The following is a 14,926-nucleotide window of genomic DNA, read 5'->3' on the forward strand; positions in this document are numbered from 1 at the left end:
TGGGGGAATTTCTGAGTGAAGGGAAAGCTAAGAAAGTTGTTGACCATATTACTCTGTCCATAAAGCCCCTGATGCCCCCATCCCCACCCCAGTCTTTCATCCCCAACTGCACCAAAAGTGAAGCAAGCTTTGTGAGGGGATCTCGCTTCCTTCATCCTGCTGCCTCCTCTCTATATTAACTGCACAGATGCTGCCATGCTAAACCAAAGCATTGTCTCTGACTCGTGCTCCTCTCCACACTCTGCCTGAAGTGCATGAAACAGTATCCACAAAAGGAATCACAGGACCAGACTGACTGTGCTGGAGGGGTGTTATCCGTGCTCCCTGGGAGCATGCTATGGAGTGCAGAGGGCTCTAAAAGTTAAAAAAATAAATAAAATAAGAAGTCCTGTGGAGGTAGGGTCCATGTAAAAGACACTGCATGGGTTCTGAAAATTAGCCACATTGCGTACTCTGCTGCCAGGAGATCAAACATCTTTGCACCTGTGACTGTTTTTTACCCAGGTCCCTAGAGGGAAAAACCGACCACTAAGACCCCTGGTGACAACTCTAGGATTGACAGGGCCCTATGGGCATTATAATCAGAACGCCCGGCCTGCATTTAAAAACTCATTGCCAAGTTTCTGCTCCGACAGGCAGATCTCTAGGGAGCTGCTCGCTTTGCCCCCCTTCCTCCCCCAAGTGTTTCAGGTGTGCAAAAAGTGTTTTCCCATCAGAAAATGTTAGTAGGATGTGAGGTAACGACTCGTCTCACGGCCTCTTTGAAACACAAGAACATGATTCTTGTGTACACTAAGATATCATGCTAATAGCAGCATTATTATGCTACTTCTTGGTTGCAATGGAGGGTGAGGGGGTTCCACTTTAAATGAGTAAGTACGCTAAATGAAAGTCGATGCTGAAAGACAAAGCTACACACCAAGTTGCCGAATGGCAGCTGCTGCTCTTCCGGGCTTTGTGCAACACTCCCAGATAGCAGAGCCTGAAATGAAAGAGGGGGCAACTCAGCTGATCTCTCCCAAAGAAAGTGAGCAAGTGTGAGAGCGAAATAATTGCCGCAAGTGAGAGAGGAGGCATGGGTGTGAGCGAGTGAGAGAGAGGAGGCAAGTGCAAGCGAGGGCACACGCTGTGAGAAAAGTGTGCTGGTGAACATCTGGACAAGCTACCGGGAGACAGGAGACTAGAGCTTTCACGTAATGTCACCATGAGGGAAGGCGGTCAGAGCAGGAGGGGCTGATCAGCTGAGAAAAGGTCCCCATAGTAACCACAAACCCTTACGTTTAAAGTAAATTTAAGAGGATAAGAGCTAAAAACCGACTACATACAGAGTCAAAGCGAAGCATTCACCTCCCCGCATGGAGCATGAGAGGTAAAGTCTGTATTAAAAATATATATTTTAAACAATGGGTCCAATTTTGGGCACTTTATGCCGCTCCAGCTGTGTAGAGGGCGGGTAAAGGCACTGCCGTGGGCCAGGGGAGAACTTCCCCTGGAGTAGGAGAGAGGCAAGGCTACTGGATATGGCCCTATGTTGCTCCCCACCACAGCCCCCGGAACAGAAGGGACTGTGAGATTCTGGGCTATCCCAGACTGCAGCACGGGGCATAGGGATCCAGAGTAAGGCTGCCTTCAACTGGTGCAATTCCCGCCACATGGCTCGACCCATGAGAAGCAGTATAGAATCCATCCCAACGGTTGTAGAGTTGTTTCCTCTTTTCACTTGAATCCATTCTACCCGTTCCATGACTTCATATTTTTGCTTTGACAAATGCACCCTATTTAGTTGTTAAAAAAAAACAACAGAAACCTTATCATGACAAAAATACAGTTCTCATTATAGATTAAAGATTCTCTTATTGCTCATTGCCGAAATAAGGGTGTTTTATAATATAAGCCGCAGAGCACAGAAACAATGGCTCCAAATTGCCTGTTTATTTTCTCCCCACATTTAAATAAGTTTGAAGCTAACATTTTAATTAAAAATCTGCCAGGGAGCATTAATTACTGAAACAATTATATTGACAGACTGTCACAGACATTGGAAAGATTTCTATCAACTTCAGAAATGGGCAGGGATGGGGTACCTAGCCTCTGTTTTCCTGAAGCTGGGAATGAAGGACAGGGGATGGATCACTGGATGATTACCTGCTCTGTTCATTCCCTCTGGGGCACCTGGCATTGGCCACTGTCGGAAGACAGGACACTGGGCTAGATGAATCTTGGTCTGACCCAGAATGGATGTTCTTATGAAGGAGCCTGGTTGGCTCAACTACATTCCACACGATCAGTCCCCCTGCATTACAGTATGCAGCAGCTTGGACAGCCTTTGCTTTGTTCTTAAGGCATAAGGCATGTGATATTGATGGTTCTATTGGGTGGCATGGTCGCCCTTGTCCAACATGATTCGCAGTCCTGTGGTTCTGCTGGATCCCTTGTTGCTCCTGGATGGGCAGGAACGATGATTCCCATCTCCCACTGACCAGGAAGCTGCAGCAGACCTCACCTCAGCCCTCCAATGCCTTTCCCTCTGCCAGTCTGGATGACTGCATTACATTCTAACTGCCCTTGGGTTGCATCTGCTTTGGCTTAAGCAGCACATGGCTCACCCTGTTCTGCAGGGACGAGTACCTCACACCTGCAGCACACTGCGCTCCCTATTTATTCGAGTCAGAGAATGATTTACGGGGCTAGCGACAAACCTGCAAGGCTTGAGCTCTAGTGATTGGAGAGACCAGCTCTCTCTTTACGCACAGTGAAGGCTGCTAGGGGACTCCGGCTGTTGATACTTGGATCCATGGCCGGCTGTGTAAGGAGAAGGCTCTCACCTGGGGATCTTGCCTTGTGCTCTAGCGAGTTTCAGATCATGCTGTAGCCCTTCTATGCAGTCCTTTATGCTGCTCTGAGCATTTATCTTCCTGTCCGGTGGGATGGTTATGACAAGCCACTTTTCAGGAGTGGCGGGACATACACAGAATGTTGTGCGAGCATTGAAATGGCATCAGTAAATAAGGTCCTGACCCTGCAAACACTTTTGCACTTGCTTCCCTTTAAGCACAGCAGCAGTTCTCTTCATTTTAAATGGAAGCACATGCATGAGGATTTGCAGAAGTGGAGCTGATGTTTGTGTGTTTTGTGGAGAGCACTTTGCTTCAGTTGTGATAGGCATTATGATAGTTGCCTACACAGGAAAAATTTAGAGAGGCTCTAGGAACTCATTGAATTTCATCTCATGGAGTTTCCACTTAACCGTCCCAGCGGTAGGATGTGATATTCATTTCCAAGCCCTCAGTTACTGAGACCTCTAGAGTATCAGGGCTTTCACGTGGAGGTCAGTACCCCTGCCTCGCTCTCTGCCTAGCACAGCTCCCTCATCAGCCACCTTACAATGGTCTCCCCCAAACATTTCTAGCATGGAAAGCTTCACAACACAGAAGTAAAAGGAAACACTGACCGAGTCACCTCTCTGCCAGGACCCACTCCTGGCAAGTCTAAACACGAGACACTCAGGTGGCTGTTTGTGAAGGAACGTGGGCAAGCGTCACAGAGCTCATGAGCACTTCAGAAACAGTGTGCTGTGAAACTGTGGCAAACACAGTATGCATTGTTTTGGCACCAGAAAGTACTGACTTGCTCTAGGAGGACAATAGTGTCAAACAATTTTAATTCGCATGACACTTTCAGCCTACTCACTCATGTTTAGCGATTGACAGGGGTAATAATTATACACCAACTTTGGCCCCAATAATATCCAACCACCCTCTCCATCCCATTTCTGGTCTGATCATATAACAACATAAAATATTGTTAGCCTACATTATAGCATATTGTAAGAACCACACTTTACCCTGGGTAGGTTTTTTTCCTGTCCATACAGGCAAGAAAATAACAGCCAAACACGTTCTAACATAGTTTAACCACACAGTATTGCAAGAAGGGGCTGAGTTCTATATGCATTTGCACACCCCCATTATATTGTACTTTAAACAATTTGCTTTTAATCTATTAAGAGTGTAATTCATATTTTCAGTATCTTTTGAAAGATTTGAAATGCAACAGAGAGAGATTTGCAGAAATCCGCTCTCTAAGAGGCACCCTATTCACTTTCATTTTTGTCCTCTTCTGTATAAGACCCACAGTTCTCAAAGTCCAGACAAATTCAGGAAATTGGTGTTTTATGTCCTCTCTACATTACTGTTGAAGGTCCTGTTTCTGAAGAAATGTAGTGGCAAAATTAGTTTCATTATAATGGAAAAACCGTATTGGATGTTACCTTGTACTGGTGCTTCTCGAACTGGCTCTTGGGTGTTTGGCGCATGGTTTGGAATAGCCGGTGGACCAAGAGGTGGATGCTCTTCTGTCCATTCTAGAGATAGAAAAAATACAAAACATAACTATAATAGAACAAAATCACCCACCTAGGTAGGGCTAAACCTTCTAGAAAAGTGAGGAGGACTGAAGGAGGAGGAGGAGGACTGAAAAGTGGAGCAGGCCATGTTGGTTACGTCGATTTGCATTGTGAGTTCCGAGGGATGTAGCCAATCGAAGTGTCATGCAGAAACTCCACGGCATACCTGCACTCTAAATGGCTGAGACTATTTCATTTCAGTGCTATCGCGGCATTACATGATTTTTTTTAATAATCCAAAAATGTGTCAAAATAATGAAACAACTGACTGATGTGGAACATGTTTGCAACACCCAAGAATCTACTCTTAGCAATAATGTAAAAAGGAGTTTAATTCATATTTGATACTACTCCCTAGTCTTTCTTTATGTTTTATTAGTACCAGGCCAAATATAAAAATGACCTCTTGAAAAAAGTCATAGTTTAGGCTCACAAGTTGATCTTTATAATTTCTGGGGAACAAGTAAGCTTGCTTTGTAACCTATCAGTGTTTCAGAATTAAGTTAGAAGTAGTTAAAAAATTCTCCCCATTTCAGGGATTCAAAGCCATTCAGTGCTAATATATTTTATCATTTCTCCTTCGCCTCGTGCTATTCAGTCTTCTAGTAAGAGGGCAAACTACATGCCCCTTTATATCTCCTTGTGTGTATAATCCATCTTTTAAAATCACAGGGATCCCAATGTAAGTATTTTAATGAAGGACAAATATGTCCACGTGAGGTAGTAAACTCAAGGGAGCGCATATTCTGTTAACAAATCTCTCAAGCATAATACTCTCCACGGGTGCCAACCTTCTGGTTGTTGTTGCTGCTGCTCAAGCTGTTTTTTCCGTTTCGCTTCCAGAACTGGATTCTCATATTGTGTCTTCCTGTTAACGTGGCTGGAGAAGAAAGAGAGCAATAAATTAGGAAACATTTTGTGTGGCAAACAAAAATGACAGCCAGACTTGAAATTCCCGAGACAAAGGGGGCAAAAAAGCAAACTGCCAGGCATATGGCGAAACACTCACCAACTTGTGCCAAATGCTCATTTAGGAAAACAAGCTCAACTTATCTGCTGTGACATCTTGAGCAGGAATGGCTAATTCTTTCAACTACAATAAGAAGCAGTTTAACTGTGAAAATGAGATTAAGGCAGAAAGGATGCCCTGCCTGACTACATGCTAAAAGACAGACCTACATCATCCCTGCTTTAATCAGATTCCCAGAGGTGCAGTCATTCCCTGGCTCAGTGAAGTTTAAAAAAAAAAACTGGTAACATCTGTCAGCTATCTAATCAATGCACAATATTAATATGGTGGGTGAAAAATACTTGCAATGCTTTGCACTGCAGATATGGGCAGCAAGACAGATTGAATGAAGGGGAATGTGTGACCTTGGCACAAGAAGTATTTTGAATTAGCAACCATTAAATAACCTGGTTTGAAACCAACATAAATCAATCCAAGACTGCTACAAAATAAGCTTACTTACCTGTAAATGTGTGTAGAAACTACTAATGTCTATGCATCATGCATTGCATCAGATGGATAGAGCTAACCCTTTTGCGAAACCCATGAAAAAAGTGACAGCGCCACAAAATTGCAAAAGAACTGCTAATCTGTTGAAGCCGTTAAAGTTCTGCTGGAATTTACATGACTTGTGAATTAGACAGCTTCTTAATGAAGTCATAACTTCAGTAGAAAAAGCATTAGCCATTGCATTGAACACAATATTCAAGGAGTGCTGAACTCCTTCCCTCACCTACAAGCACACTGCAACTGAGGCATCTTTATCGCACTCCTGATCTTGAGATACCCCTTCTATGCAATTTTGCAGAGTCACAGAACTGCTGTAATTTCCTCTATAATATGTGGGGGACATAATTCTACAGGTCAGAGGGCATTGTGTTCCTCCACAGGCCAGGAACACACCCTTGCCTGTCCCCAGCTATAACATCTACACATTCAGACTAGAAACAAGCGGCAGATATTTAACAGGGAGGGTACTCAACCATTGGAGCAACTTAATTAGGGATGTGATAGATTCTCTATCACTTGAAGTCTTTCAATCAAGACTGGATGAATACCTTTTCAAGAGATCTGTTCTAGCTCAAACAGAAGGGCTTGATACAAAAATTAATCCGCGTGATTTTCTGGTCTGTGTTTTACAGGAGATCAGACTAGGTGATCACAATGGTCTCTTCTGGCCTTAAAATCTATGGTGAGGGTGAAAGGGACCAGGAGAGGCTGGCAGAAAAGCCAGCTACCCCAGTTTTATCATAGGCTATAATTTCCCTATACTAGGGCAATTCTCAACTGCCCTCTGCTTTGATGGCACAAGGTGAGCCTAGCAAGATGTGTGGACTGCAAACAGTCATTGGCAATTTTATGAAAATGGGAACAGAACTGTGAAAAAGACCAATCCAACACTGAGCTACGATGTGTTGCACTTACTGTAGGCATCAATCATCCTGCAAAACCTCAGTAAGTTCTATTTCGAAAGAGGCTGGCATGGTATGGACTCAATATTTCAGGTTTATTCTGAATCACAGGCCCAGCTGAAACTGCCTGCAGAGCTGCACTCTGCTGGATCATCAGTTGTTTTAATACTTGGAGAACTGATTACAAAGGTAGGGAAAAGTATGGTGATTTTTAACATGTCTGACCAGCATGAAAACATTAGCCAATTGTGGAGACATATCACTTGATTGGTTCTTGATCTTCACTTGATTGGTTCTACTGAGAAACGGATCGGTAAAGCACTAGCAAAATACACCTATTTGAAGAGTGAATACAAAATCGTGAAAAATCTACATCAGAAACTTCAGTACATGGACATATTGATTCAGGTGCAATTTTCACACAAGTCATAGGGATGATTTCAGTTACTCTTTACACAATGGCACCTCTTTGCATAAAACTTACTGAGATGAACATCTTAAAAATCCTGCTATCCGGAGACAAAACACTCATATCCAATTTCTCTAATGCTTATCGGTGAATTTCAAGCATCAGCTGCATTAAGCATCTAGCCAGTGTTAACTGTATTTGGTTAAAATTCAGCTAGAGTCCAGTACAAAAGTTTACCATTAAGAAAGTGTGTTTTGCTGTCTAGAAGTCCTTTCCACAGTTCCATAGTTATCTTCAAAACAACTGTTTGCAAATAACTGCAAAACATGCACTACAGAGTTCCACTCAGAATTGTCTTCATTGGGTTCACAAAAAGGATAATTTTTTTTTAAATAAGCCTGATGCTAGACTGTTGATTTAATGAATCTAATAAGCATATGAAAACAAACTCATAAATCCTGTAAGAGACTGTCAATTTCATGTATCAGTGGAAGGCTGAGAAGAATTCAATGGTTTCCAAAAAATGATATCACTTAAGTTTTTCATGAAATGAAAATCATTCAGTGTAACAGAACATAAGTGTGTTTGTGTAAGAGAGATAAATCTATTTTATACCTGTATTAGTAGATGATAGATATTAATTAAAATGATCTGTTCTGTCACATTGTTGTTACAGTCCTATTTAATCTCACACTAAGGAGTGGCCTGAAATTAATGGGCATGCATATGCAAAGTAGCATTGGAAATGCTGGAGAGAGACCTCTTGGCATGACATTTAATAGATGAAAAATACCCCTGATATCTCTGGCAAATAAATGTCAGATCTTAATTATACAGTTTGCTAAACCTTGTTTCCCAAAGCACAGATGGTGGGGTCAAAAATGAGCCAAAGCAGATAGAATCTGTATTCCACGTCTATTCTGAAGGCTATCCTAAGCCATCCTAACAGACAGGAGTGTACACATAATTAAAAATTCATTTTATGGGGTCAGTGATGAAACAAAACTTGGTTCTCCGATTTCCCAAGGGAACGATCTGTCATCTAGATAAAGAGGAAACTCTTCTTATTCTGGAGAGAATTACATTAAACCCATAATTCTTTACAATACAATACAGGAACCTTTATGGTTACTATTTGATCACACAAGCACTGTCATGTTTCATTCTTTGGGTTTTTTTTTTTAATTGAATTGGTAATCTGCTTTATGAGAGCACATTTTGATCACACTGCTATACTAAGGAAAATGCTAAATTAATCACATACCCATTCTAGCTGTGAATAAATGTATCTCAGCTAAAAAGAATTCTGTCCTTGCCAAGAATGGGTCTCAGGCACCTAGCGATGAGTGCTCCTGCTTGCCTTTACTTCTAGCTATGCATTCATTAAGGAATTCAGGCATCTGAGTGTTAAGACTCTGAGGTTTCCCAATACTCCAATCCCAGTAGGCCTCTTCCCTATATAAGACCACTTGCAGTAATACAGCTGGACAAGCCCTTTAAGGGTATACATACACTTGGAGCTGGGGGGAGGGGTGATTTCCAGCTCGAGGAGACATACGCACGCAAAACCAGTAGTAGTGTAAACTGCCGTGCCATAGGCAGCGGATTGGGCTTGGTGCCTGAGTACAGACCCATGAGGTCTGGATGCATTTGGACTCAGGATGGCTAGCCCCTGCTGCCACTGACTACGGCAGCCACGTTGCTATTTTGAGTGGACTCGCTTGCTGATAGCTAGTAGAAGTATATCCCCTCAAGCCGGCTCCATGTGGAGAACAGTTCATTCATCAGCTTTGATCTGGTACTGCTTCAAAGAGGACTCAATCAAAGTGCAATAACCAACTGTTAATACGCTTCAGCAGGGCCAAACAGACTGTTAATCCACAGCAGGGTAGCACACGGTGGATAGCTTGCCGCAAACTAAACGCTCGTGTCGGCAAGCCCTAAGGGTACAGCACTCCTGTGCAGGCCACATCCTGTAATGCTGAGCCACGGCCAGCCACCAGGGGGTGCGCAGAAGAGCAACGTACGATGTGCCTTCCTTCCTGAGACCAAGAATATTAACGCTTCACTTCCAGTATCTGGAGCAGTATGAGTCTTTAGGTTGCCTGTGCATTCTTATAGCACTGCAGGCTTTAAACAAAGCAATCAGGGTGGGCGACTGCCTTGCATCACGCGTGGCTAGCATTCTTAGCTTATTCGTAACTCTTTTTTGGTGGTGGTGGAGGCAAACACCACTGCCCCCAGCTGTGAGCCATTCAGGTGCAATGAATGATACAAAGATACAGCAAATTCGGATGGACAAAGTTCTTATCTACTTGACATTGAAAACAGAAACGTCAAGCAACACTTACTCTACATAGTAGACTCCATATACAGGATCTTCAATCTTTTCCCAACCAGCAGGCAATTCTGGGGGCGGGAAAAAAAATGTATATGAATGCCTTAAAGATATAGTTTTCAGACAGGCATCCCAGTTTCACGTGGCTTACAGAATTCCACATCTGCTCATACTCTCACTTACAGAATAACTATCAGGAAAGAGAATCACAGCCATCATTTCTGTATCAGTGCATAGTCTAATGAGCACAAATATTACTGTTACCTTACCAGTAGTGGGATTAACAAACCATGCCCATTGCCTATAGTTTTATCAGGTCAATTTTTGGTTGCAGTTTATTATTTAGATTCCTGGGTTAAATGAACAGTCATGCATTCCTTGTTTTAGAGTCTCTAGGCGGTGCCTCTCAGTAGATGTTTTGGTTTGGGAAAAGTACACTTTTTTTATTCCTCTGCTAAGTATTTGCAGTAACTGTGCTTAAATACATTTCAGCATTTAGCATGATTTATATATTAGCACCCGAGTGTCCCCCTCAGGACCAGGGGCCCATTATGCTAGATGCTATGCAAACACAAATGTACTTCACTGTAGAACACTTGATACAAAAGCATTTAATGCCATAATCACATGTAACAGTCATTTTCATTTTTTTTTTAATTAGAACAATTACTAAAAACAGCTCTGAAGATGAAATTAGCATTTGGAAACCTATCCCCACTTTGTGCCTGCAGATTTTTAGACTGGAGGCATGTGGTACTTCTTTAACCACAAGTAGTGAACATCTTGACCTCTGACAATAGGACGCGAAGCAGTGGGCTTAAACTGCAGTAAGGGAGGTTTAGGTTGGTCATTAGGAAAAACTTCCTGTCAGGGTGGTTAAGCACCGGAATAAATTGCCTAGGGAGGTTGTGGAGATCTCCATCATTGCCTAACCTGCTCTTAAAAATCTCCAAACATCTGTCAGGGATGGTCTAGATAATACTTAGCCCTGCAACGAGTTTCAGGGGACTGGACTAGATGATCTCTCGAGGTCCCTTCCAGTTCTATGATTCTATGATCACTTCAGCAGAGTAGTGAGGGCTATTTGAACTGTATGTATTACTCAAGGGCCTGATCCTACTCCCACTGAATCAAACAAAGCTCCCAATGGCTTTCAGTCCTGAGGTACTATACAAGTTACTTTAAAGAAAGAACAATCGCCATATAATAAGCATGCATATGAAGACTATTAAAATACCCCAATGAGAAAGAATTCCTCATAAAAACAGCACTTATTGCCAAGTTGACAAGACCAATGGGAAATAATCTGTGTTTATTCATTATGGAATGCAAAGATTTATTTTTATTAATGGTATCAGTTGCTTAGCCAATACAATCAAACAGTGGCCCATTAATCAGAATAATGTAACTGTACAGTTCAGTATTTATAGACATCAGCTACACTGCCATAAAGGCACAAACAATTCCAGACTGAAAATGAAGGGAAGCCACACAAACACATATGGGGTAACTACTCCGAGTTTATGTTTGCATTCAGAATTGGCTGAACATCAGAAGAAATTAATTTCATGGGTTTTGCTCCACAAGTCCCTTGTTTGAAAATAAAAGACATGTTTCCCCCCCGTTCTTTATTTTTACACTTATCCGGTTTAAGCATCTTTGGATTCCTTGAGACATAAGCAACCAAATGCAAGCCAGTGCTAACCTTTGAGTATGAAACCACTTTGCAATCTTCTGAGCAGATCTCTTTTGCATGTAGGATGACCAGATAGCATGTGTGAAAAATCAGGACAGGGTATGAGGGGTAATAGGTGCCTATGCAAGAAAAAGCCCCAAATATCAGGACTGTTCTTATAAAATCGGGACATCTGGGCACCCTATTTGCATGCCTTGCGAATGAACGGGTTTGAAATTTACATTCCTCTACAAAGCACAAAAGTAACCTCAATATTAAAATGGAAGTGCAAAACTAAGGCCAAATCCTGGAAGTCTTCCCTCATTTGAAACTCTAGCTGATTTGAATGATGAAAAGACTGGGATTTAGTCAAAAAGTTTCAATCGATTAAAGATCTAACACAGACAAGAATCAAAAGGGTCAAAAGTTTTGGCTGACATTTCATTCTTAACTTATTCCACTGTGGAAGCAGATGGCTGTGGAGGCCAGGTTGGAATGAGAGACGGAAGTAGACCACCAAAACAAGAGTTAAAGTTGGAGAGTGATGCTTCAGTTTGTTGGCTATGCTTTTTATGTCACAACGTTAAATAATGTTTATTTTATTTTCAAATCTCAGGCTATTGTTTTTGGCCAGTGTCACTGCCTTATCTTTATTTAAAATGTTTTTAGTATTAACATTTCATTTTTCTTTTCTGTAAAAGAAAAGAACATTTATGGAAGGTCACAAAACAAGGACCTTGGAATTGCTCCACTGACATTCCAGGCTATTGGATAAATACTTCTTTAAGCAGTTTTAAATTTAACAAAACACATTTCTACATGTGTTGAAAATGAACAAGATAAGAACTGGTGCTTTGGAGCCATAAGTAGTCTATTATATAGATCCACATCCAGGAATCTAATAAAAAGTCTTCTGAAATGCTCTAAAGCAAGAAGTTACTCTTCATTAGTAGCACCCACTTTGCAAAGTCCAGTATCTGGGTTGTTTTAAATGATTCCCACCCATCTTCAAGATGAACCAGAGCAATTAGATCATAGAATATAGCTTTGACCCAGGAAAGGAATCCCTATTCCTGCAGTCCCATGTGGTTCTCTGAGGGCACACTCATGTAGACCCCCATGGAGGATTATAATCTAATATTAACTCAGAGCAAGAGCATTTGGCTTTAAGTGCCCAACTTATATTTTTAAGCATGGTGTCAACACACGATCCTAGCTGAGAGCCTGTTGGTCAGTGTTCCAGCCTACAAGAGTGATAAATCCCTGAAAATCAGGAAAACCCCAGCCCAGATTGAGAGTTACCTTGCCCCACTGCACCTATGTAAGAATCTAGCCCTAAAACCTTTCGCTGGAGCATTCCATCCTTGTACAGTCATAGCTCGAATGCCAATGTTTGCACCTACACTAGAAAACTAAGCCCTGAAATTCACTACAGCTTGACTGGTCATAGCCATTTTGGAGGTTGGGCACAGTGATTTTTACCAGCCTGCAATTTATTCTGCAGTCTCCGATATTGCTACTACTGGTTGAGCTGCACAGAAGTGAATTACGTGTCTCAGTGTTCCCAGTGTAGACAAGACTAGTAGGAGTTGTCCATGTGGAACAGCGTTAAATCTTTCCCTAAGTCTTTAATTTCTATCCTAAAATCCTAATATAGATGACCTCTGTTCTGTTAAAACAGAGGTCATCTATATTACTACCTATTATATCTGTTACTTTAGAAAATATAAGATAAATACAAAATATTGTGAAAGTTTCAAGTTGATTTCCATTTAATTTTCTCACATTCAGAAAACAAATGTTAAACTTGAGTTAAAACTAAGTATGTTAATCTCTGGCACAAACCAATTTATACTAACCACTGGTGTTCCTACTGTACTGCAGATTTTGATGATATGTTTTGACCATACTTCACTGACCTTGCTGGCACTGACCGAACTACTGCAAATGTTAAACTTCTTTCTTGACATGCAAATATTGTAAACCCCTGTAGTACTTACATGGACCCCAATTTTACAAACACTTGTCTCTACTATTGTGAGGAGTCGCCCGGATATTAAACTACTCATGTTAGTAAAGTTAAGCACATGTGCAAGTTGGTACAGGATCTGGGCTATGGTTATCAACCAATGCTCTTCCCTGGATCTACTGCCTCTGTCCATCCTTCCCTTGAAGTTACACTGGGTGCTGATGTGTAATAAAGAGCTGATATGAAGCTGATAGGAGCAAGCATTTAAATGTAGTTTTTACTCATAATCTTGTTATTTTATAATACTACTACTTCATCTTTACTGGTTTTGAGACATTTTAATTAAAAATACATTTCGGTTCAGCTGTCTTCATGCACTTATTCTCGATGTTATTTTAGTCTGTGAAAGATTACCATCCATCGCAATGGGAACCTTAGTGCTGTGGGTTATGCCAACACCTGCTACAGGAATTGAGAAATTATTCCTTTCTGTAATCTCTTTCCAAGTGTTGCACTAAAAGGAGTTAGGTTCTTAACATTATTCCAGCCACACTAACCACAAGAGCAGCTTCTTGTATAGCATTTTAAAAAGCAGTCAATTTTTATTGGCTGCTTCTGGCATATCCATCACACAGAAGTGGGACTCAGTCTACACTTTCAAGTAATTAAGGAAACCAGAGATTAATTCCACTGTAATATAATCGGCTACCATAGAAAGTTATAAATTTCTTTAAAGCAATGAACAACCTAATGAAAATACAGTCACATATAACATACTCATCCCTTTCAACTCTCAAAATGGACTAGAATGTGGAGCAGAAATAATTGTCTAATAGTTTTCTGCACTATAATTACAGACTGAACTAACTAATGCTAAATGAGATTATATATTATGATTGCATTCTTCAAAAACACTTAGAAAATACCACTGGACCACACCATCTAAAATAAATTTATTCTTGATTTATAACATCAGCTACTGGGGCAAAATGTCTGCTGTTTCATTGACAAATTCAGCAAAAACATTCTGTGGGATATTTTTAGCCAGTTTTCCAAATTTCACTCAGTTTCTCTAATCTGGAACGCTGGGTACTAATCCTGAAAAGTCTTATATATGTGTCTACTCTTCACATAACTTGGAAGTCAATGGACCTACTCACTGGGTGAAATTCTGGCCCCACTGAAGTCAATGGCAAAACTCCATTGACTTCATCAGGGTGAAAATTAAAACCCACGGTGCATAAGAGTAAACATGTTCTCAAGCCTTTCAAGATTGAGGCCTTACTTTGTTTCTCTTCTTTGGGATCCAGTACCATAAGAACTGTGCCTTAAGATTCCACATAATGGGGGGGAAAAAAAATCTATTTGCAGTGTCAAAAACCCCGATACATTTTGTTACTGAATTCGGTCTTGTTGAAATTAAAGACTTGAAAGATGCAAAATGACACAAAGGAGAAGTCAAGCAATGAGAGGCTAAAAATGGTACAGTCAGTCATACAGCAAAATGAGAGATGGATGATTTACCTAGTTCACTGTCCAGTTCCTCCGTGTGTACCCCTTCTTCTCCAAAGGAAGAGCAGTAAATGAGACAGAAAAAATTAAAAGAAAATTTCAGATACCAGCAGCGAGCAAGATATTGCTATAGTAAACAGAAGAACCAACACCAATTTTGCACAGATCAAACTCTCAGTTTATCACATCTTAGCGAT

The 14,926-nt window shown here is 41.2% G+C and overlaps 1 protein-coding gene across 50 annotated transcripts in view; it reads right to left on the minus strand.

Moving 5' to 3' along the window:
* Positions 1-14,926, minus strand: part of MAGI1 (membrane associated guanylate kinase, WW and PDZ domain containing 1) — a 477,139-nt gene that overhangs the window by 69,479 nt on the left and 392,734 nt on the right. For 18 of the 50 annotated variants that reach the window (XM_043550815.1, XM_037903487.2, XM_037903486.2 and 15 more), the window contains exons 7-11: positions 14,742-14,780; positions 9,587-9,644; positions 5,197-5,285; positions 4,271-4,363; positions 920-982 (exon numbers count right to left, since the gene is read on the minus strand). In XM_043550815.1, the coding sequence (XP_043406750.1) occupies positions 920-982; positions 4,271-4,363; positions 5,197-5,285; positions 9,587-9,644; positions 14,742-14,780 (342 nt within the window). The remainder of the gene's footprint in view (positions 1-919; positions 983-4,270; positions 4,364-5,196; positions 5,286-9,586; positions 9,645-14,741; positions 14,781-14,926) is intronic. The other 32 variants (XM_037903502.2, XM_043550827.1, XM_043550826.1 and 29 more) reach the window with 5 other exon arrangements.

Source organism: Chelonia mydas, chromosome 7 (assembly GCF_015237465.2).
Source record: "Chelonia mydas isolate rCheMyd1 chromosome 7, rCheMyd1.pri.v2, whole genome shotgun sequence".
NCBI classification, from domain to species: domain Eukaryota; kingdom Metazoa; phylum Chordata; order Testudines; family Cheloniidae; genus Chelonia; species Chelonia mydas.